Below are 22,990 nucleotides of genomic sequence, written 5' to 3'. Positions count from 1 at the left end.
GGTGGGTGCCTTAGACCTGAAAACATTGCTCGAAAAAAAGTATAAAGATGAACGCGCTTGGGCACCATTATGATCAGTGAGTTGTGTTTGTGAAATCATAAGTGAAGTGAATAATGCCGCCGAAAACTAGTGGAAAGGCAGCCAAGAAGGCTGGCAAAGCCCAGAAGAACATCACCAAGACCGATAAAAAGAAGAAGCGCAAGAGGAAGGAGAGCTACGCCATCTACATTTACAAGGTCCTGAAGCAGGTCCACCCTGACACCGGTATTTCGTCGAAGGCGATGAGCATCATGAACAGCTTTGTGAATGATATCTTCGAGCGCATTGCTGCCGAGGCGTCTCGTCTGGCTCACTACAACAAGCGCTCGACCATAACCAGTCGGGAGATCCAAACGGCTGTTCGCCTGCTCCTGCCCGGAGAGTTGGCCAAGCACGCCGTCAGTGAGGGAACCAAGGCTGTCACCAAGTACACCAGCTCCAAGAAATTTACTCTTGCTGCGTATGGGGAGAAAGATCCAAAACGGCCCTTTTCAGGGCCACAACACATTTTACCAAAGGAACTTCATTTTCAATATACCATTTGCCAATCAAATTCGTGATATAAGTTCAATTTGAGTTTTTTTTTTCTAAAGAACTTATTCTGGAGCTTTATAGTATAGTTATTAAATCATGGTCATCTATTGATAACGAATTTCTGCAATGCTAGTCCACGAACATTCTGTGACTTGCATTTTAAGATTCTCTGGTACAGCTGCTAAAATCAACGCAGCCACACCTATGTGAAAAAAATGCTAACGGCCTAACAAGATAATTAGACAAGTGAAATGTACTAAGTTTTAAATTGAAAGTTCCTTTCTCTTGTTCACGAACGTTGTAGCCCTGAAAAGGGCTTATTTAAACTAATTTCAGATTTCAAAATCTAAAATAGCGATTGCGAGCAGGTACCAGGTACTGTACTTTTGCACAATTTACTTCTTGGCCGCCGTAGTTTTGGCTTTCGGCTTTTTAGCAGTAGCAGGAGCAGCTGCTTTCTTCACAGCCTTTTTAGGCTTAACAGACGCCGCTGGCTTGGCCTTTGGTGCTTTCGCTGCCTTTGGCTTCGCTGCGGTCGACTTGGCCTTCGCTGCTGCTGGCTTCGCCTTTACGGTTCCAGTTTTCTTGGCATCCTTGGCCTTCGCCTTCTCGGTTTTCTTCTTCTCTGCGGTCTTTTTGGTGGCAACAGCCTTCTTAGCCTTGGGCTTCTTGTCGTCAGCTCCGGCGGCAGCTTTCTTGGCGGTGGATCCGGTCTTCTTGACGGCTACCTTCTTGCTTTTCACCTTCTTCTCAGCAGACGCAGGCTTCGGCTTCGGATCCTTCTTGGCGGAGGCCGACAGTTTAAATGAGCCAGACGCCCCCTTTCCCTTTGTTTGGATCAGCTTTCCATTTACCACGGCCGATTTCAAGTATTTCTTGATGAATGGAACAAGCTTCTGGGCATCGCATTTATGGGTGGCAGTGATGTATTTCTTGATTGCCAGAAGCGATGAGCCGCCACGTTCCTTCAAATTCTTGATGGATGCGTCCACCATTTGTTGAGTTGGCGGATGCGATGGCGGGGCAGCAGCCTTTTTGCAACTGCAGATTCAGACATTTTTCTTCACTAAAATACACTTTTTCGTATAGAAAATGGCCCGCGCGCTTATTGCCAACCTCCTTCGTTCGGATGAGAATCGAGGAGGAGAGCACTTTAACTGTGCGTCTGGCATCAGGCATTTGCTCTGCTAATGTTTGTTTGAAGTGCAGACATATTTTCTTGTTTTTAGTGCTTAAGATCCTAAAATGTAATAATCATTTTATTGTTTACATTCTTAAATAATCTATTAAGTAGGTAATGTTTTCAAAACGTTAGTATCTGGTTTTTGCAACCTTTTATTGCCGAATCAACTTCAACATAGACATTCGTAACATGAGCAATTTTTTTAAAAACCCATTTTAAAATATGATTTCTTAGAAATATTTTGTAACTTGCTAATGAAAAAATAAATTTGAACCTTTTACTTAAATAAGTACTACAATTAAATTTACTTATCTTTAGTTTAGGTATTTTAATTCATGTTCCAAGTTGTCCCTTGGCTATGTACAAAGTTGGCTATCAGACTACTTTCGGCAATCGATTTCTGACTGTTAAAAATATAAATAATTTAAAATATTGTATTTATATGATGTTTTCTTAGATATATCATGTCTTTGCTTAAGACAATCCAGCTTTGGATGCATGTTTATAAACAGTTTTTACAAATTTTGCTAATTTGTGTTTCATATATGAATCCCATTGAGGCCGCACTCGAGTTAATATTTAAGAAAAAAATGTAAAAAGTATACTTAATAATATTTTTCTTGTTTTTTATAAAACATTATGCATTCATATGATTTATTTTCAGATAGCGTTTAAAAGTTTTTCGATTTTTTGTTGGTGCTTAAATGTCTAATGTTGATCGTGGTAGTCCCACAAAACCCTCTCGTTCTAAAAACATGCCGACATTAGTAATGAAATTTTTTCAAAAACGTGACAAAATTAAAAGTACAACAGTCAAATTGAATATATTCTATTAAATAAATCTGATATTACAAAATACGATATATAATTTCTGGAATATATATACCTATTAACAGTTTATTTTGTGACCCATATATATAAATATCGTGGAGGTTGCACTTAGCATTAAAAAGACAATATAAAAAATTTATTTTTTATTCTGTTTTTGTTTTATTAAGCAAATAGATTCATTAGCCTAGCTAATTTTTGTTTAGTTTTTGTCTGATGCTTGAAAGTCTTGACCATCCTTGCCGCATAGCAGCTCCATCACATTAAAAACCCCACCCAATCCTAATCGAACGACGAGTTCCGACTATTTATTAATTTTATCAAATCACTAAAAGTTACAAACAATTAATAATTTCACTTACGAAGGAACGGGACGAAAAGTTAATTTCTTTATTTTAAGGTTGAAGCCTGCAGATAAAAATTAGTATCTCATTGATTGAAAATTGTGGTCCTGAAAAGGACCGATTTGTACAAAGTATGTTAGCGCATTGGCAGCCACTTAAGCACGCTCGCCGCGAATGCGACGGGCCAACTGGATGTCTTTGGGCATGATGGTGACACGCTTGGCATGAATGGCGCACAAGTTGGTATCTTCAAAGAGGCCAACCAGATAGGCCTCGCTAGCTTCCTGCAGAGCCATCACCGCCGAGCTCTGGAATCGCAAGTCAGTCTTGAAGTCCTGAGCGATTTCACGCACCAGACGCTGGAAAGGCAGCTTGCGGATCAGGAGCTCGGTACTCTTCTGGTATCGACGGATCTCACGCAGGGCAACCGTTCCAGGGCGATACCGATGGGGCTTCTTCACGCGCTCTTGCGAGCGGCCTTAGTAGCCAGTTGTTTGCGTGGCGCCTTGCCACCAGTCGATTTCCGAGCGGTTTGCTTGGTACGGGCCATTTTCGAGTTCACTGCTGTTCACGTTCACTTCACGTTTCAAAACACAATAAACGTTAGCTGCATTTGCAACCTACTTATATAGCAAAACAAGCAGGATTGAAAGGAGAGGAAAGAAGAGGGCATCTCATTTGTCGAACAGAGAGCGGAGATCGAAGAGCGGGACGCACATATCGTTCGGACTCGCTCGTGTTTCTGGGGTTTTAGGTATAAATAAGAGTTCGTCGAAAATAAGGAATTAGTTCTTCAGAGACTTTCGTTTCGTGCAGTGTGTTAACAGTAGAAAATAGTGAGTTATGACTGGTCGCGGTAAAGGAGGAAAAGGCTTGGGAAAAGGAGGCGCCAAGCGTCATCGCAAAGTGCTGCGGGACAACATTCAGGGTATCACTAAGCCAGCAATCCGCCGTTTGGCTCGTCGCGGCGGTGTAAAGCGCATCTCGGGACTCATTTACAAGGAAACACGTGGCGTCCTGAAGGTGTTCTTGGAGAACGTTATCCGCGATGCCGTCACCTACACAGAACACGCCAAGAGGAAGACTGTCACAGCCATGGATGTTGTGTACGCCTTGAAGAGGCAAGGCCACACCCTATACGGCTTCGGCGGTTAAAAAACTAGTACAGCTTGTACTTCATTCAGCAATAGGTCCTTTTCAGGACCATTCAAATTTTCGAAGGAGAAAAAATTCAAATAATTTTTTGATTCGTTGGCCTACTGACCGGGAACTCAAAAGTTGATACTGCATATACATGTTGCATTAAACCAAAATGAAATTTCAAATGGGAGGTTCAGGTTAGTGTTTTGTACCGCTTGCAGACACAGCATTAAAGGAAATGCGTCTTTTTGGCGACGAACTTCTTAGAATATTCCAGATCATATTTCTGACCAAGTGCTATAGGGCCAACGCATATACAAAACCTACATCTGTTTCCCAATCGATATTTCAACGTATTTTCTTGTTTTAATAATATGATATACGTATTGGAAAATCTTTACTTCTTTGGTAAAAACTTGGTCGTCCTGAAAAGGACGGTTGGGTTTGTTTTTTATGTACAAGTATGTAATTGGCTCCGCATTTAAAACGTTTAAGCCTTCTTCTCGGTCTTCTTGGGCAACAGAACAGCCTGGATGTTGGGCAACACTCCACCCTGGGCAATGGTGACGCCGGAGAGCAGTTTGTTCAACTCCTCGTCGTTGCGGATGGCCAGCTGCAGATGACGAGGAATAATCCTAGTCTTCTTGTTGTCACGAGCAGCATTGCCAGCCAATTCGAGAACCTCAGCGGCCAGATATTCCATCACAGCAGCCAGGTAAACTGGAGCGCCGGCCCCAACTCGCTCGGCATAGTTGCCCTTGCGGAGCAAACGGTGAATACGGCCCACTGGGAACTGAAAACCGGCACGGTTAGAGCGTGACTTTGCCTTTCCCTTCACTTTGCCACCTTAGCCACCTTTTCCACGACCAGACATTTTTCTTTACGAGTATTTCACTTAGTTCACTTTACACACTGAAAACGAATGCTCGACGAGCCCCGGGTAGCCACATATTTATACTTTTGCGTCTGCCTGCGCGTTCATTTAGGGGTGGGTGCCTTAGACCTGAAAACATTGCTCGAAAAAAAGTATAAAGATGAACGCGCTTGGGCACCATTATGATCAGTGAGTTGTGTTTGTGAAATCATAAGTGAAGTGAATAATGCCGCCGAAAACTAGTGGAAAGGCAGCCAAGAAGGCTGGCAAAGCCGAGAAGAACATCACCAAGACCGATAAGAAGAAGAAGCGCAAGAGGAAGGAGAGCTACGCCATCTACACCCTTCAGTTCCAAAAAAAAGTTTCACTTGTGAATCACCTTGGGAATCACCTGGGACATGTCCTCGTGCACAAGTGAAGAACAAGTGACGCTCCATATAGAAAATTGTATGGGATGTCCGCATTTTCACAAGTGAAAAATCAAATGAAAATTTTTCGAAGTCCTACGGGATTTCACTTGTTCCTTATACTCATTTTTCGTATAGCCTGTCACGTGCCGGTGACTCGTCCCAAGTGAATCACTTGTGAAAATCAGAATTTTTCCTTGAGTTTTCACTTGTGAAATCACTTGCAAGGGACACGTCCCAAGTGAAACACTTGGGAAAATCAGAATTTTTCCTTGAGTTTTCACTTGTGAAATCACTTGCAAGGGACACGTTCCAAGTGAATCACTTGTAAAAATCAGAATTTTTCCTTGAGTTTTCACTTGTGAAATCACTTGCAAGGGACACGTCCCAAGTGAAACACTTGGGAAAATCAGAATTTTTCCTTGAGTTTTCACTTGTGAAATCACTTGCAAGGGACACGTCCCAAGTGAATCACTTGTGAAAATCAGAATTTTTCCTTGAGTTTTCAATTAAAAAAATATAGAATTTAATTCATTTCATTTTAATTATATGGTACTATTTAGATTTTCAAAAATTATACAATTATTGTTTCTGTTTTTTTGCTTCGTAAGCTTATTTTTAACGTTAGACATCGCCGTTCGTAAACCTTTGTCCGGGTCCTCTGAATCCTTGACCAACGCTCCTGAAAAAACATATGTTTAAAAAATGCGTTTTATTTGTTTAATTGTATATTTACCTTTTATAGCTGTGTTTAACCCTTTGCAGGATTTTTATTGGCACAAAACATTTCGTCATCCACTTTCGGCTAACGGAACCCATTGAATACCTTCAAAATTTACGTACTTTAAACTAAGATCAATGCACAACATCTTAAACTTAATGTAGCACTTAACTGACTTTATTATATTAACTAAACGATTAAAGTAACTCTGCTGCGCACCATTAAAATTGATGCTTCCCTTTCAATCACTCAAACAGAATGCACCAAGTCTTCTCACCCCTTTACTAGATTTCTTTTGTTTTCTCTTCGCTGTTGGCGCGTGCCACTGCACCTATACCCTTTCTAAAGTGAAATATATCCGACTATATAGTTTTTACTTCTTGAGTAAAAAATACAATACGATTTTTTTTAAATATTAATACTTAAATGTTTTAAATACTTAAATCAATTTTAACGGACTAAATTTCTATAACTTAACTAAAAAATTATATTGTAATAAGAATGTATAATAAGTAAATATAACATTATAAGTAAATTCAATTTACTTAATTTTACTATAATCAAATAATTTACTTTTATAAAACAATATTAGTTGTTTTTTTTCGATATACAATAATGCTCCTAAAATATTAGGGCACTCACATGTCGCTGCGCCACGAAAATTTTTCCGCCGAAACATTAGTCGCTAGCCGAACATAACGGAGAGACTCAAAAGAAATAACGGACCTGCCGAAATTTGTCTCTGAGAGCGCCGAGTGCAGGCAGATTATAAGACAAAGAAAGAGAGGGAAGCTCCGAATATCTGCCTCACTTTGTTGAACGATCGTTTTCGTAGGCAGTCTTCTACACTGCGCCGACTTCTCTGCTGACGTCAACAGCGGCACAGCGTTTTAGGCAAAAAAAAAAAAACAAAAAAGCTTTTTGCCTTGAGCCATGTCACCGCGTCCCTACTGCAGAACTGAAGGGCATTTACAAGGTCCTGAAGCAGGTCCACCCTGACACCGGTATTTCGTCGAAGGCGATGAGCATCATGAACAGCTTTGTGAATGATATCTTCGAGCGCATTGCTGCCGAGGCGTCTCGTCTGGCTCACTACAACAAGCGCTCGACCATAACCAGTCGGGAGATCCAAACGGCTGTTCGCCTGCTCCTGCCCGGAGAGTTGGCCAAGCACGCCGTCAGTGAGGGAACCAAGGCTGTCACCAAGTACACCAGCTCCAAGTAATTTACTCTTGCTGCGTATGGGGAGAAAGATCCAAAACGGCCCTTTTCAGGGCCACAACACATTTTACCAAAGGAACTTCATTTTCAATATACCATTTGCCAATCAAATTCGTGATATAAGTTCAATTTGAGTTTTTTTTTTCTAAAGAACTTATTCTGGAGCTTTATAGTATAGTTATTAAATCATGGTCATCTATTGATAACGAATTTCTGCAATGCTAGTCCACGAACATTCTGTGACTTGCATTTTAAGATTCTCTGGTACAGCTGCTAAAATCAATGCAGCCACACTTATGTGAAAAAAATGCTAACGGCCTAACAAGATAATTGGACAAGTGAAATGTACTAAGTTTTAAATTGAAAGTTCCTTTCTCTTGTTCACGAACGTTGTAGCCCTGAAAAGGGCTTATTTAAACTAATTTCAGATTTCGAAATATAAAATAGCGATTGCGAGCAGGTACCAGGTACTGTACTTTTGCACAATTTACTTCTTGGCCGCCGTAGTTTTGGCTTTCGGCTTTTTAGCAGTAGCAGGAGCAGCTGCTTTCTTCACAGCCTTTTTAGGCTTAACAGACGCCGCTGGCTTGGCCTTTGGTGCTTTCGCCGCCTTTGGCTTCGCTGCGGTCGACTTGGCCTTCGCTGCTGCTGGCTTCGCCTTTACGGTTCCAGTTTTCTTGGCATCCTTGGCCTTCGCCATCTCGGTTTTCTTCTTCTCTGCGGTCTTTTTGGTGGCAACAGCCTTCTTAGCCTTGGGCTTCTTGTCGTCAGCTCCGGCGGCAGCTTTCTTGGCGGTGGATCCGGTCTTCTTGACGGCTACCTTCTTGCTTTTCACCTTCTTCTCAGCAGACGCAGGCTTCGGCTTCGGATCCTTCTTGGCGGAGGCCGGCAGTTTAAATGAGCCAGACGCCCCCTTTCCCTTTGTTTGGATCAGCTTTCCATTTACCACGGCCGATTTCAAGTATTTCTTGATGAATGGAGCAAGCTTCTGGGCATCGCATTTATAGGTGGCAGTGATGTATTTCTTGATTGCCAAAAGCGATGAGCCGCCACGTTCCTTCAAATTCTTGATGGATGCGTTCACCATTTGTTGAGTTGGCGGATGCGATGGCGGGGCAGCAGCCTTTTTCACCTTTGGGGCAGCGGATCCAGATGCCTTTTTGGTGGCCACCTTCTTCTCAACTGGCGCTGACGGGGCAGCCACTGGGGAAGCGGCCGTTGCAACTGCAGATTCAGACTAAAATACACTTTTTCGTATAGAAAATGGCCCGCGCGCTTATTGCCAACCTCCTTCGTTCGGATGAGAATCGAGGAGGAGAGCACTTTAACTGTGCGTCTGGCATCAGGCATTTGCTCTGCTAATGTTTGTTTGAAGTGCAGACATATTTTCTTGTTTTTAGTGCTTAAGATCCTAAAATGTAATAATCATTTTATTGTTTTACATTCTTAAATAATCTATTAAGTAGGTAATGTTTTCAAAACGTTAGTATCTGGTTTTTGCAACCTTTTATTGCCGAATCAACTTCAACATAGACATTCGTAACATGAGCAATTTTTTTAAAAACCCATTTTAAAATATGATTTCTTAGAAATATTTTGTAACTTGCTAATGAAAAAATAAATTTGAACCTTTTACTTAAATAAGTACTACAATTAAATTTACTTATCTTTAGTTTAGGTTTTTTAATTCATGTTCCAAGTTGGCTATCAGACTACATTCGGCAATCGATTTCTGACTGTTAAAAATATAAATAATTTAAAATATTGTATTTATATGATGTTTTCTTAGATATATCATGTCTTTGCTTAAGACAATCCAGCTTTGGATGCATGTTTATAAACAGTTTTTACAAATTTTGCTAATTTGTGTTTCATATATGAATCCCATTGAGGCCGCACTCGAGTTAATATTTAAGAAAAAAATGTAAAAAGTATACTTAATAATATTTTTCTTGTTTTTTATAAAACATTATGCATTCATTAACGCATATGATTTATTTTCAGATAGCGTTTAAAAGTTTTTCGATTTTTTGTTGGTGCTTAAATGTCTAATGTTGATCGTGGTAGTCCCACAAAACCCTCTCGTTCTAAAAACATGCTGACATTAGTAATGAAATTTTTTCAAAAACGTGATAAAATTAAAAGTACAACAGTCAAATTGAATCTATTCTATTAAATAAATCTGATATTACAAAATACGATATATAATTTCTGGAATATATATACCTAACAACAGTTTATTTTGTGACCCATATATATAAATATCGTGGAGGTTGCACTTAGCATTAAAAAGACAATATAAAAAATTTATTTTTTATTCTGTTTTTGTTTTATTAAGCAAATAGATTCATTAGCCTAGCTAATTTTTGTTTAGTTTTTGTCTGATGCTTGAAAGTCTTGACCATCCTTGCCGCATAGCAGCTCCATCACATTAAAAACCCCACCCAATCCTAATCGAACGACGAGTTCCGACTATTTATTAATTTTATCAAATCACTAAAAGTTACAAACAATTAATAATTTCACTTACGAAGGAACGGGACGAAAAGTTAATTTCTTTATTTTAAGGTTGAAGCCTGCAGATAAAAATTAGTATCTCATTGATTGAAATTTGTGGTCCTGAAAAGGACCGATTTGTACAAAGTATGTTAGCGCATTGGCAGCCACTTAAGCACGCTCGCCGCGAATGCGACGGGCCAACTGGATGTCTTTGGGCATGATGGTGACACGCTTGGCATGAATGGCGCACAAGTTGGTATCTTCAAAGAGGCCAACCAGATAGGCCTCGCTAGCTTCCTGCAGAGCCATCACCGCCGAGCTCTGGAATCGCAGGTCAGTCTTGAAGTCCTGAGCGATTTCACGCACCAGACGCTGGAAAGGCAGCTTGCGGATCAGGAGCTCGGTACTCTTCTGGTATCGACGGATCTCACGCAGGGCAACCGTTCCAGGGCGATACCGATGGGGCTTCTTCACGCCTCCGGTGGCTGGGGCGCTCTTGCGAGCGGCCTTAGTAGCCAGTTGTTTGCGTGGCGCCTTGCCACCAGTCGATTTCCGAGCGGTTTGCTTGGTACGGGCCATTTTCGAGTTCACTGTTGCTCACGTTCACTTCACGTTTCAAAACACAATAAACGTTAGCTGCATTTACAACCTACTTATATAGCAAAACGAGGAGGATTGAAAAGAGAGGGAAGAAGAGGGCATCTCATTTGTCGAACAGAGAGCGGAGAGCGAAGAGCGGGACGCACATATCGTTCGGACTCGCTCGTGTTTCTGGGGTTTTAGGTATAAATAAGAGTTCGTCGAAAATAAGGAATTAGTTCTTCAGTGACTTTCGTTTCGTGCAGTGTGTTAACAGTAGAAAATAGTGAGTTATGACTGGTCGCGGTAAAGGAGGAAAAGGCTTGGGAAAAGGAGGCGCCAAGCGTCATCGCAAAGTGCTGCGGGATAACATTCAGGGTATCACTAAGCCAGCAATCCGCCGTTTGGCTCGTCGCGGCGGTGTAAAGCGCATCTCGGGACTCATTTACGAGGAAACACGTGGCGTCCTGAAGGTGTTCTTGGAGAACGTTATCCGCGATGCCGTCACCTACACCGAACACGCCAAGAGGAAGACTGTCACAGCCATGGATGTTGTGTACGCCTTGAAGAGGCAAGGCCGCACCCTATACGGCTTCGGCGGTTAAAAAACTAGTACAGCTTGTACTTCATTCAGCAATCGGTCCATTTCAGGACCACCATTCAAATTTTCGAAGGAGAAAAAATTCAAATAATTTTTTGATTCATTGGCCTACTGACCGGGAACTCGAAAGTTGATACTGCATATACATATTGCATTAAACCAGAATGAAATTTCAAATGGGAGGTTCAGGTTAGTGTTTTGTAGAAGCTGTACCGCTTGCAGATACAGCATTAAAGGAAATGCGTCTTTTTGGCGACGAACTTCTTAGAATATTCCAGATCTTATATCTGACCAAGTGCTATAGGACCAACGCATATACAAAACCTACTTCTGTTTCCCAATCGATATTTCAACGTATTTTCTTGTTTTAATAATATGATATCATATTGGAAAATCTTTACTTCTTTGGTAAAAACTTGGTCGTCCTGAAAAGGACGGTTGGGTTTGTTTTTTATGTACAAGTATGTAATTGGCTCCGCATTTAAAACGTTTAAGCCTTCTTCTCGGTCTTCTTGGGCAACAGAACAGCCTGGATGTTGGGCAACACTCCACCCTGGGCAATGGTGACGCCGGAGAGCAGTTTGTTCAACTCCTCGTCGTTGCGGATGGCCAGCTGCAGATGACGAGGAATAATCCTAGTCTTCTTGTTGTCACGAGCAGCATTGCCAGCCAATTCGAGAACCTCAGCGGCCAGATATTCCATCACAGCAGCCAGGTAAACTGGAGCGCCGGCCCCAACTCGCTCGGCATAGTTGCCCTTGCGGAGCAAACGGTGAATACGGCCCACTGGGAACTGAAGACCGGCACGGTTAGAGCGGCACTTTGCCTTTCCCTTCACTTTGCCACCTTTTCCACGACCAGACATTTTTCTTTACGAGTATTTCACTTAGTTCACTTTACACACTGAAAACGAATGCTCGACGAGCCCCGGGTAGCCACATATTTATACTTTTGCGTCTGCCTGCGCGTTCATTTAGGGGTGGGTGCCTTAGACCTGAAAACATTGCTCGAAAAAAAGTATAAAGATGAACGCGCTTGGGCACCATTATGATCAGTGAGTTGTGTTTGTGAAATCATAAGTGAAGTGAATAATGCCGCCGAAAACTAGTGGAAAGGCAGCCAAGAAGGCTGGCAAAGCCCAGAAGAACATCACCAAGACCGATAAGAAGAAGAAGCGCAAGAGGAAGGAGAGCTACGCCATCTACATTTACAAGGTCCTGAAGCAGGTCCACCCTGACACCGGTATTTCGTCGAAGGCGATGAGCATCATGAACAGCTTTGTGAATGATATCTTCGAGCGCATTGCTGCAGAGGCGTCTCGTCTGGCTCACTACAACAAGCGCTCGACCATAACCAGTCGGGAGATCCAAACGGCTGTTCGCCTGCTCCTGCCCGGAGAGTTGGCCAAGCACGCCGTCAGTGAGGGAACCAAGGCTGTCACCAAGTACACCAGCTCCAAGTAATTTACTCTTGCTGCGTATGGGGAGAAAGATCCAAAACGGCCCTTTTCAGGGCCACAACACATTTTACCAAAGGAACTTCATTTTCAATATACCATTTGCCAATCAAATTCGTGATATAAGTTCAATTTGAATTTTTTTTTATCTAAAGAACTTATTCTGGAGCTTTATAGTATAGTTATTAAATCATGGTCATCTATTGATAACGAATTTCTGCAATGCTAGTCCACGAACATTCTGTGACTTGCATTTTAAGATTCTCTGGTACAGCTGCTAAAATCAATGCAGCCACACTTATGTGAAAAAAATGCTAACGGCCTAACAAGATAATTGGACAAGTGAAATGTACTAAGTTTTAAATTGAAAGTTCCTTTCTCTTGTTCACGAACGTTGTAGCCCTGAAAAGGGCTTATTTAAACTAATTTCAGATTTCGAAATATAAAATAGCGATTGCGAGCAGGTACCAGGTACTGTACTTTTGCACAATTTACTTCTTGGCCGCCGTAGTTTTGGCTTTCGGCTTTTTAGCAGTAGCAGGAGCAGCTGCTTTCTTCACAGCCTTTTTAGGCTTAACAGACGCCGCTGGCTTGGCCTTTGGTGCTTTCGCCGCCTTTGCCTTCGCTGCGGTCGACTTGGCCTTCGCTGCTGCTGGCTTCGCCTTTACGGTTCCAGTTTTCTTGGCATCCTTGGCCTTCGCCTTCTCGGTTTTCTTCTTCTCTGCGGTCTTTTTGGTGGCAACAGCCTTCTTAGCCTTGGGCTTCTTGTCGTCAGCTCCGGCGGCAGCTTTCTTGGCGGTGGATCCGGTCTTCTTGACGGCTACCTTCTTGCTTTTCACCTTCTTCTCAGCAGACGCAGGCTTCGGCTTCGGATCCTTCTTGGCGGAGGCCGACAGTTTAAATGAGCCAGACGCCCCCTTTCCCTTTGTTTGGATCAGCTTTCCATTTACCACGGCCGATTTCAAGTATTTCTTGATGAATGGAACAAGCTTCTGGGCATCGCATTTATGGGTGGCAGTGATGTATTTCTTGATTGCCAGAAGCGATGAGCCGCCACGTTCCTTCAAATTCTTGATGGATGCGTCCACCATTTGTTGAGTTGGCGGATGCGATGGCGGGGCAGCAGCCTTTTTGCAACTGCAGATTCAGACATTTTTCTTCACTAAAATACACTTTTTCGTATAGAAAATGGCCCGCGCGCTTATTGCCAACCTCCTTCGTTCGGATGAGAATCGAGGAGGAGAGCACTTTAACTGTGCGTCTGGCATCAGGCATTTGCTCTGCTAATGTTTGTTTGAAGTGCAGACATATTTTCTTGTTTTTAGTGCTTAAGATCCTAAAATGTAATAATCATTTTATTGTTTTACATTCTTAAATAATCTATTAAGTAGGTAATGTTTTCAAAACGTTAGTATCTGGTTTTTGCAACCTTTTATTGCCGAATCAACTTCAACATAGACATTCGTAACATGAGCAATTTTTTTAAAAACCCATTTTAAAATATGATTTCTTAGAAATATTTTGTAACTTGCTAATGAAAAAATAAATTTGAACCTTTTACTTAAATAAGTACTACAATTAAATTTACTTATCTTTAGTTTAGGTATTTTAATTCATGTTCCAAGTTGTCCCTTGGCTATGTACAAAGTTGGCTATCAGACTACTTTCGGCAATCGATTTCTGACTGTTAAAAATATAAATAATTTAAAATATTGTATTTATATGATGTTTTCTTAGATATATCATGTCTTTGCTTAAGACAATCCAGCTTTGGATGCATGTTTATAAACAGTTTTTACAAATTTTGCTAATTTGTGTTTCATATATGAATCCCATTGAGGCCGCACTCGAGTTAATATTTAAGAAAAAAATGTAAAAAGTATACTTAATAATATTTTTCTTGTTTTTTATAAAACATTATGCATTCATTAACGCATATGATTTATTTTCAGATAGCGTTTAAAAGTTTTTCGATTTTTTGTTGGTGCTTAAATGTCTAATGTTGATCGTGGTAGTCCCACAAAACCCTCTCGTTCTAAAAACATGCTGACATTAGTAATGAAATTTTTTCAAAAACGTGATAAAATTAAAAGTACAACAGTCAAATTGAATCTATTCTATTAAATAAATCTGATATTACAAAATACGATATATAATTTCTGGAATATATATACCTAACAACAGTTTATTTTGTGACCCATATATATAAATATCGTGGAGGTTGCACTTAGCATTAAAAAGACAATATAAAAAATTTATTTTTTATTCTGTTTTTGTTTTATTAAGCAAATAGATTCATTAGCCTAGCTAATTTTTGTTTAGTTTTTGTCTGATGCTTGAAAGTCTTGACCATCCTTGCCGCATAGCAGCTCCATCACATTAAAAACCCCACCCAATCCTAATCGAACGACGAGTTCCGACTATTTATTAATTTTATCAAATCACTAAAAGTTACAAACAATTAATAATTTCACTTACGAAGGAACGGGACGAAAAGTTAATTTCTTTATTTTAAGGTTGAAGCCTGCAGATAAAAATTAGTATCTCATTGATTGAAATTTGTGGTCCTGAAAAGGACCGATTTGTACAAAGTATGTTAGCGCATTGGCAGCCACTTAAGCACGCTCGCCGCGAATGCGACGGGCCAACTGGATGTCTTTGGGCATGATGGTGACACGCTTGGCATGAATGGCGCACAAGTTGGTATCTTCAAAGAGGCCAACCAGATAGGCCTCGCTAGCTGCCTGCAGAGCCATCACCGCCGAGCTCTGGAATCGCAGGTCAGTCTTGAAGTCCTGAGCGATTTCACGCACCAGACGCTGGAAAGGCAGCTTGCGGATCAGGAGCTCGGTACTCTTCTGGTATCGACGGATCTCACGCAGGGCAACCGTTCCAGGGCGATACCGATGGGGCTTCTTCACGCCTCCGGTGGCTGGGGCGCTCTTGCGAGCGGACTTAGTAGCCAGTTGTTTGCGTGGCGCCTTGCCACCAGTCGATTTCCGAGCGGTTTGCTTGGTACGGGCCATTTTCGAGTTCACTGTTGTTCACGTTCACTTCACGTTTCAAAACACAATAAACGTTAGCTGCATTTGCAACCTACTTATATAGCAAAACGAGGAGGATTGAAAAGAGAGGGAAGAAGAGGGCATCTCATTTGTCGAACAGAGAGCGGAGAGCGAAGAGCGGGACGCACATATCGTTCGGACTCGCTCGTGTTTCTGGGGTTTTAGGTATAAATAAGAGTTCGTCGAAAATAAGGAATTAGTTCTTCAGTGACTTTCGTTTCGTGCAGTGTGTTAACAGTAGAAAATAGTGAGTTATGACTGGTCGCGGTAAAGGAGGAAAAGGCTTGGGAAAAGGAGGCGCCAAGCGTCATCGCAAAGTGCTGCGGGATAACATTCAGGGTATCACTAAGCCAGCAATCCGCCGTTTGGCTCGTCGCGGCGGTGTAAAGCGCATCTCGGGACTCATTTACGAGGAAACACGTGGCGTCCTGAAGGTGTTCTTGGAGAACGTTATCCGCGATGCCGTCACCTACACCGAACACGCCAAGAGGAAGACTGTCACAGCCATGGATGTTGTGTACGCCTTGAAGAGGCAAGGCCGCACCCTATACGGCTTCGGCGGTTAAAAAACTAGTACAGCTTGTACTTCATTCAGCAATCGGTCCTTTTCAGGACCACCATTCAAATTTTCGAAGGAGAAAAAATTCAAATAATTTTTTGATTCATTGGCCTACTGACCGGGAACTCGAAAGTTGATACTGCATATACATATTGCATTAAACCAGAATGAAATTTCAAATGGGAGGTTCAGGTTAGTGTTTTGTAGAAGCTGTACCGCTTGCAGATACAGCATTAAAGGAAATGCGTCTTTTTGGCGACGAACTTCTTAGAATATTCCAGATCTTATATCTGACCAAGTGCTATAGGACCAACGCATATACAAAACCTACTTCTGTTTCCCAATCGATATTTCAACGTATTTTCTTGTTTTAATAATATGATATACGTATTGGAAAATCTTTACTTCTTTGGTAAAAACTTGGTCGTCCTGAAAAGGACGGTTGGGTTTGTTTTTTATGTACAAGTATGTAATTGGCTCCGCATTTAAAACGTTTAAGCCTTCTTCTCGGTCTTCTTGGGCAACAGAACAGCCTGGATGTTGGGCAACACTCCACCCTGGGCAATGGTGACGCCGGAGAGCAGTTTGTTCAACTCCTCGTCGTTGCGGATGGCCAGCTGCAGATGACGAGGAATAATCCTAGTCTTCTTGTTGTCACGAGCAGCATTGCCAGCCAATTCGAGAACCTCAGCGGCCAGATATTCCATCACAGCAGCCAGGTAAACTGGAGCGCCGGCCCCAACTCGCTCGGCATAGTTGCCCTTGCGGAGCAAACGGTGAATACGGCCCACTGGGAACTGAAGACCGGCACGGTTAGAGCGGGACTTTGCCTTTCCCTTCACTTTGCCACCTTTTCCACGACCAGACATTTTTCTTTACGAGTATTTCACTTAGTTCACTTTACACACTGAAAACGAATGCTCGGCGAGCCCCGGGTAGCCACATATTTATACTTTTGCGTCTGCCTGCGCGTTCATTTAGGGGTGGGTGCCTTAGACCTGAAAACATTGCTCGAAAAAAAGTATAAAGATGAACGCGCTTGGGCACCATTATGATCAGTGAGTTGTGTTTGTGAAATCATAAGTGAAGTGAATAATGCCGCCGAAAACTAGTGGAAAGGCAGCCAAGAAGGCTGGCAAAGCCCAGAAGAACATCACCAAGACCGATAAGAAGAAGAAGCGCAAGAGGAAGGAGAGCTACGCCATCTACATTTACAAGGTCCTGAAGCAGGTCCACCCTGACACCGGTATTTCGTCGAAGGCGATGAGCATCATGAACAGCTTTGTGAATGATATCTTCGAGCGCATTGCTGCAGAGGCGTCTCGTCTGGCTCACTACAACAAGCGCTCGACCATAACCAGTCGGGAGATCCAAACGGCTGTTCGCCTGCTCCTGCCCGGAGAGTTGGCCAAGCACGCCGTCAGTGAGGGAACCAAGGCTGTCACCAAGTACACCAGCTCCAAGTAATTTACTCTTGCTGCGTATGGGGAGAAAGATCCAAAACGGCCCTTTTCAGGGCCACAACACATTTTACCAAAGGAACTTCATTTTCAATATACCATTTGCCAATCAAATTCGTGATATAAGTTCAATTTGAATTTTTTTTTATCTAAAGAACTTATTCTGGAGCTTTATAGTATAGTTATTAAATCATGGTCATTTATTGATAACGAATTTCTGCAATGCTAGTCCACGAACATTCTGTGACTTGCATTTTAAGATTCTCTGGTACAGCTGCTAAAATCAATGCAGCCACACTTATGTGAAAAAAATGCTAACGGCCTAACAAGATAATTGGACAAGTGAAATGTACTAAGTTTTAAATTGAAAGTTCCTTTCTCTTGTTCACGAACGTTGTAGCCCTGAAAAGGGCTTATTTAAACTAATTTCAGATTTCGAAATATAAAATAGCGATTGCGAGCAGGTACCAGGTACTGTACTTTTGCACAATTTACTTCTTGGCCGCCGTAGTTTTGGCTTTCGGCTTTTTAGCAGTAGCAGGAGCAGCTGCTTTCTTCACAGCCTTTTTAGGCTTAACAGACGCCGCTGGCTTGGCCTTTGGTGCTTTCGCCGCCTTTGCCTTCGCTGCGGTCGACTTGGCCTTCGCTGCTGCTGGCTTCGCCTTTACGGTTCCAGTTTTCTTGGCATCCTTGGCCTTCGCCTTCTCGGTTTTCTTCTTCTCTGCGGTCTTTTTGGTGGCAACAGCCTTCTTAGCCTTGGGCTTCTTGTCGTCAGCTCCGGCGGCAGCTTTCTTGGCGGTGGATCCGGTCTTCTTGACGGCTACCTTCTTGCTTTTCACCTTCTTCTCAGCAGACGCAGGCTTCGGCTTCGGATCCTTCTTGGCGGAGGCCGACAGTTTAAATGAGCCAGACGCCCCCTTTCCCTTTGTTTGGATCAGCTTTCCATTTACCACGGCCGATTTCAAGTATTTCTTGATGAATGGAACAAGCTTCTGGGCATCGCATTTATGGGTGGCAGTGATGTATTTCTTGATTGCCAGAAGCGATGAGCCGCCACGTTCCTTCAAATTCTTGATGGATGCGTCCACCATTTGTTGAGTTGGCGGATGCGATGGCGGGGCAGCAGCCTTTTTGCAACTGCAGATTCAGACATTTTTCTTCACTAAAATACACTTTTTCGTATAGAAAATGGCCCGCGCGCTTATTGCCAACCTCCTTCGTTCGGATGAGAATCGAGGAGGAGAGCACTTTAACTGTGCGTCTGGCATCAGGCATTTGCTCTGCTAATGTTTGTTTGAAGTGCAGACATATTTTCTTGTTTTTAGTGCTTAAGATCCTAAAATGTAATAATCATTTTATTGTTTTACATTCTTAAATAATCTATTAAGTAGGTAATGTTTTCAAAACGTTAGTATCTGGTTTTTGCAACCTTTTATTGCCGAATCAACTTCAACATAGACATTCGTAACATGAGCAATTTTTTTAAAAACCCATTTTAAAATATGATTTCTTAGAAATATTTTGTAACTTGCTAATGAAAAAATAAATTTGAACCTTTTACTTAAATAAGTACTACAATTAAATTTACTTATCTTTAGTTTAGGTATTTTAATTCATGTTCCAAGTTGTCCCTTGGCTATGTACAAAGTTGGCTATCAGACTACTTTCGGCAATCGATTTCTGACTGTTAAAAATATAAATAATTTAAAATATTGTATTTATATGATGTTTTCTTAGATATATCATGTCTTTGCTTAAGACAATCCAGCTTTGGATGCATGTTTATAAACAGTTTTTACAAATTTTGCTAATTTGTGTTTCATATATGAATCCCATTGAGGCCGCACTCGAGTTAATATTTAAGAAAAAAATGTAAAAAGTATACTTAATAATATTTTTCTTGTTTTTTATAAAACATTATGCATTCATTAACGCATATGATTTATTTTCAGATAGCGTTTAAAAGTTTTTCGATTTTTTGTTGGTGCTTAAATGTCTAATGTTGATCGTGGTAGTCCCACAAAACCCTCTCGTTCTAAAAACATGCCGACATTAGTAATGAAATTTTTTCAAAAACGTGATAAAATTAAAAGTACAACAGTCAAATTGAATCTATTCTATTAAATAAATCTGATATTACAAAATACGATATATAATTTCTGGAATATATATACCTATTAACAGTTTATTTTGTGACCCATATATATAAATATCGTGGAGGTTGCACTTAGCATTAAAAAGACAATGTAAAAAATTTATTTTTTATTCTGTTTTTGTTTTATTAAGCAAATAGATTCATTAGCCTAGCTAATTTTTGTTTAGTTTTTGTCTGATGCTTGAAAGTCTTGACCATCCTTGCCGCATAGCAGCTCCATCACATTAAAAACCCCACCCAATCCTAATCGAACGACGAGTTCCGACTATTTATTAATTTTATCAAATCACTAAAAGTTACAAACAATTAATAATTTCACTTACGAAGGAACGGGACGAAAAGTTAATTTCTTTATTTTAAGGTTGAAGCCTGCAGATAAAAATTAGTATCTCATTGATTGAAATTTGTGGTCCTGAAAAGGACCGATTTAGTAGTAGGGAAACGCGGGTTCTGGGACAATTAGCATATTAATGGCCCCCGGCCCCCCCTCCCCCCCTCATTAACGTATGCGGGTTCTGGGACAATTAGCATAATCCAATAAATTAACTGATTTTAATGGGCTTTGAAGTCATAAAAATGTCGCGATCATGTCTATAAAGAGTATACTTAATTGCCCCCATCGCCCCCACATCCCCATGTGACAATATTGATCATGTATCCTTCCCCTCATTATGTGCAATTAATAGTCAGGTGAGAAAGGTGCACGTGAGAAAGGTCGCACAACCATAGTATCCAAAGGTTGTTATCTTAGAGGAACATATCCGATCATGTTGGGGAAAGGTGTGATCACGTACCCTTTTGCCTCATTATCACAGGTGTTGCTGTGCACGTGTGAAAGGTGGTTATCTTAGAGGAACATGTCCGATCATGTTGGGGAATAATGTTTCCTATGATTGTAAAACTAATTTAGAAATCAAAAGAACCCCAATAAAATAAATCTCACAAGTTAATGATTCTCAGATGTGGAATATTTTCAAATACACATTTTTGTTTCCGCCCCAGAACGTTTAACTGGTAAATTGTCTAAGAATTTCTCCTTTCCACAAATGGGTCATAAACATGTCATAAAAGGGATTCAAGCAAGAGCTACCCGAACATGCGCACCTGTCAATTACCTGACCGCAATAAAAGGGACACATGCACAACCCAGAAGGCGCACGCTCATTGACAAGATCGTGGGCCTCACGCCAACGACCTCATACGACCTCATACGACGTTCCCATAATAGGGGTTGAAATCACGACCGCGCAACAACTCGCAAGTAGCCGACATATCTCAGTCAAGGAAATATTTTCCATTCTCCGTACCTGTAATTTCAACTCGAAATAAAAAGTCAGAAGTTTATTTTGGTACTGCGAACATGTTTTATTATGTTATTTAATCATTTTCATTCTTTTTTCTAGATTATAGTATTTATTCATAATGTTGAGTGCCTCCCTTTTGTAATCCGAAATTCGATGGCATACACAAGTATCAACTCCCTCAGTGGCTGCATCATTGCTCCACACGCAGGTGTCCATATGATTTCCATGAATTGATGTTTTCATGTTACCTCGTTCACATTCAAAGAGTTTGGATTGTATGAACTGGAGCCGTACATAGTGTGCATTAAACAGAATTCCGTCAAATACATTCAGAAAGTTATTTATTTTAACTGAATGCATGTTGTCTATCTAAGTCAACAATCTCGTCTTACCCTTTTAAATATGCTTACACAATTTATAAGAAAATTTTATAGAGGTTTTCATCTTCTTCTTTTACCCAAAAATATGCATTCTCGAAATTCAACAAATGAAAATCTTTGATTTTTCCTCTTCTTTTACCCAAAAATGTGCATTCTCGAAATTCAACAAATGAAAATCTTTGTTTTTTCCCAAACTCGAAATGATTTTTTCCAAACTGTCCCCTATTGGCTACCTGAGTATGATGGTGTGTATAAAAAATGACCTTTCCTTTCCCACCTGCAGCAAAGTATGTGCGACCTCTTCTAACCAACATTCTCCTTAATTCTATGATTTTGTGTCTCCTTTATCGATTTGATGGTGTCCGATTGGTTACACATGTATCAAATATTTTTCAAAATCAATACTTCTCATCTCTTCTAACCAATGAATAGTCGATATAACCTACTAGAATTACCTTAGTTTTTGAATTTAAAAAAATCTTAAGTATGCACCTCTCATCTTCAATATTATCGTACACGCCCACTTCAAACACTATAAATGATCGAGGACAATAGTTAGTCTACCAAAAATAGTCTTGAAGTGGGATACTCTGCTACGTCAAGCACAACTTGAGTAAAAGTGAAAAAAGTGATTGTGAAAAAAGAATTTTACCAAAACGAATAAAATAAAAATGAATAACCAAAATCAGTTTTGTCAATCCTGCAAGTGTTTCTTGCTAAAGAATAAGTGGGCAAATCATGTCCGTTCGGAGTTGCATAAGCGAAATGCAATTCAACCCCTTGACGGAAGAGTCAAAAAAATTTCTGAGGGATTCAAGGGAAGAATACTACATTACATGTATGTAAACGATGGATCGGACTTGATCTTACCAGAGAGTTTCTTGAGTGAAGCTGGATTGTCCCTGCTACCTCATCTCAGCATTCTGTTAGAAAGTTATACTTCAGCAAAAGTAAACTTTGAACTGTTTGCAGAGTATATACTTTTTAAAGAAGAATCTGAAGAAATTGATATGAAAAGTTTTCAAAGTAAAATGACGATCATGAATAAAGATTCTGACTTAGAAAATATCTTCCATGAACATACCATGGAAATAATTTCAAAAACACAAGAATTTCAAGAGAGAGATAGTGGATGGTCTCTTATAAAATTGATTCGCTTGGAAATGAATGTGAATCATTATACACCGATGGCTGGTTCATCTTTCATACCACTACCTCGTTTCCTTTTAACGAAAAAAGCAATAGTTAACGTTTGTAACGAAAATGATCATTATTGTTTTAAATGGGCTTTGATTTCCCCCAGAACAACACACTGGAATTTACCCAAGTTCAACATCAGCTTCAAGTTCCATTTGTTGTCTACGCGGATTTTGAATGCATTCTGGATCCGAAAAATCTTGAAGTGAGCCCCAAATTATTTAATATTAATGAGCATATTCCAATATCATATGCGTATTATATAAAGTGTGCTTTTGATTCTAGACTAGATAAATTTGTTTTAGAAACAGGGAAAAATTCGGGAGTCTTTTAGATTCATTGATAAAAAATTTAAGTAAATTGAGTGATGACTACTTAAATAAAATAGTTCCTATTAGAATGACTTTGGATGACAGGAAATATTTGATAATTCATTGAGTTGTT

The 22,990-nt window shown here is 40.6% G+C and overlaps 13 protein-coding genes and 1 pseudogene across 13 annotated transcripts; 7 read left to right on the top strand and 7 right to left on the bottom strand.

The window, feature by feature from the left end:
- Positions 1-113: 113 nt before the first annotated feature.
- On the top strand, positions 114-599 carry LOC139352304 (histone H2B-like). Its single transcript, XM_070994384.1, has one exon. The coding sequence runs from the start codon at positions 114-116 to the stop codon at positions 597-599; it is 486 nt and encodes a 161-aa protein (XP_070850485.1).
- A 369-nt stretch (positions 600-968) lies between these two features.
- LOC139352303 (histone H1-like) lies at positions 969-1,568 on the bottom strand. Its single transcript, XM_070994383.1, has one exon. The coding sequence runs from the start codon at positions 1,566-1,568 to the stop codon at positions 969-971; it is 600 nt and encodes a 199-aa protein (XP_070850484.1).
- Positions 1,569-3,051: 1,483 nt separating this feature from the next.
- On the bottom strand, positions 3,052-3,478 carry LOC139355186 (histone H3-like; annotated as a pseudogene).
- A 293-nt stretch (positions 3,479-3,771) lies between these two features.
- Positions 3,772-4,372, top strand: LOC139353345 (histone H4-like). The gene has a single exon (XM_070997271.1). The coding sequence runs from the start codon at positions 3,772-3,774 to the stop codon at positions 4,081-4,083; it is 312 nt and encodes a 103-aa protein (XP_070853372.1). The 3' UTR covers positions 4,084-4,372.
- Positions 4,373-5,168: 796 nt separating this feature from the next.
- LOC139352302 (histone H2B-like) lies at positions 5,169-7,295 on the top strand. The gene is made up of 3 exons (XM_070994382.1): positions 5,169-5,303; positions 6,906-6,957; positions 7,027-7,295. The coding sequence occupies exons 1-3, from the start codon at positions 5,169-5,171 to the stop codon at positions 7,293-7,295; spliced, it is 456 nt and encodes a 151-aa protein (XP_070850483.1).
- A 3,367-nt stretch (positions 7,296-10,662) lies between these two features.
- On the top strand, positions 10,663-10,974 carry LOC139352582 (histone H4). Its single transcript, XM_070995223.1, has one exon. The coding sequence runs from the start codon at positions 10,663-10,665 to the stop codon at positions 10,972-10,974; it is 312 nt and encodes a 103-aa protein (XP_070851324.1).
- Positions 10,975-11,460: 486 nt separating this feature from the next.
- Positions 11,461-11,835, bottom strand: LOC139352301 (histone H2A-like). The gene has a single exon (XM_070994381.1). The coding sequence runs from the start codon at positions 11,833-11,835 to the stop codon at positions 11,461-11,463; it is 375 nt and encodes a 124-aa protein (XP_070850482.1).
- Positions 11,836-12,061: 226 nt separating this feature from the next.
- LOC139352300 (histone H2B) lies at positions 12,062-12,433 on the top strand. Its single transcript, XM_070994380.1, has one exon. The coding sequence runs from the start codon at positions 12,062-12,064 to the stop codon at positions 12,431-12,433; it is 372 nt and encodes a 123-aa protein (XP_070850481.1).
- A 484-nt stretch (positions 12,434-12,917) lies between these two features.
- LOC139352299 (histone H1-like) lies at positions 12,918-13,517 on the bottom strand. Its single transcript, XM_070994379.1, has one exon. The coding sequence runs from the start codon at positions 13,515-13,517 to the stop codon at positions 12,918-12,920; it is 600 nt and encodes a 199-aa protein (XP_070850480.1).
- A 1,524-nt stretch (positions 13,518-15,041) lies between these two features.
- On the bottom strand, positions 15,042-15,452 carry LOC139352298 (histone H3-like). The gene has a single exon (XM_070994378.1). It carries the CDS (start codon positions 15,450-15,452, stop codon positions 15,042-15,044), a length of 411 nt encoding a protein of 136 aa, XP_070850479.1.
- A 293-nt stretch (positions 15,453-15,745) lies between these two features.
- LOC139352559 (histone H4) lies at positions 15,746-16,057 on the top strand. Its single transcript, XM_070995148.1, has one exon. It carries the CDS (start codon positions 15,746-15,748, stop codon positions 16,055-16,057), a length of 312 nt encoding a protein of 103 aa, XP_070851249.1.
- Positions 16,058-16,544: 487 nt separating this feature from the next.
- LOC139352297 (histone H2A) lies at positions 16,545-16,919 on the bottom strand. The gene has a single exon (XM_070994377.1). It carries the CDS (start codon positions 16,917-16,919, stop codon positions 16,545-16,547), a length of 375 nt encoding a protein of 124 aa, XP_070850478.1.
- Positions 16,920-17,145: 226 nt separating this feature from the next.
- Positions 17,146-17,517, top strand: LOC139352296 (histone H2B). Its single transcript, XM_070994376.1, has one exon. The coding sequence runs from the start codon at positions 17,146-17,148 to the stop codon at positions 17,515-17,517; it is 372 nt and encodes a 123-aa protein (XP_070850477.1).
- A 484-nt stretch (positions 17,518-18,001) lies between these two features.
- LOC139352295 (histone H1-like) lies at positions 18,002-18,601 on the bottom strand. The gene has a single exon (XM_070994375.1). The coding sequence runs from the start codon at positions 18,599-18,601 to the stop codon at positions 18,002-18,004; it is 600 nt and encodes a 199-aa protein (XP_070850476.1).
- Between the last annotated feature and the right edge of the window lie 4,389 nt (positions 18,602-22,990).

The sequence above is a fragment of the Drosophila suzukii genome, chromosome 2L (genome assembly GCF_043229965.1).
Source record: "Drosophila suzukii chromosome 2L, CBGP_Dsuzu_IsoJpt1.0, whole genome shotgun sequence".
Lineage (NCBI taxonomy): Eukaryota > Metazoa > Arthropoda > Insecta > Diptera > Drosophilidae > Drosophila > Drosophila suzukii.
This window is presented reverse-complemented; position numbering and strand designations above follow the sequence as displayed.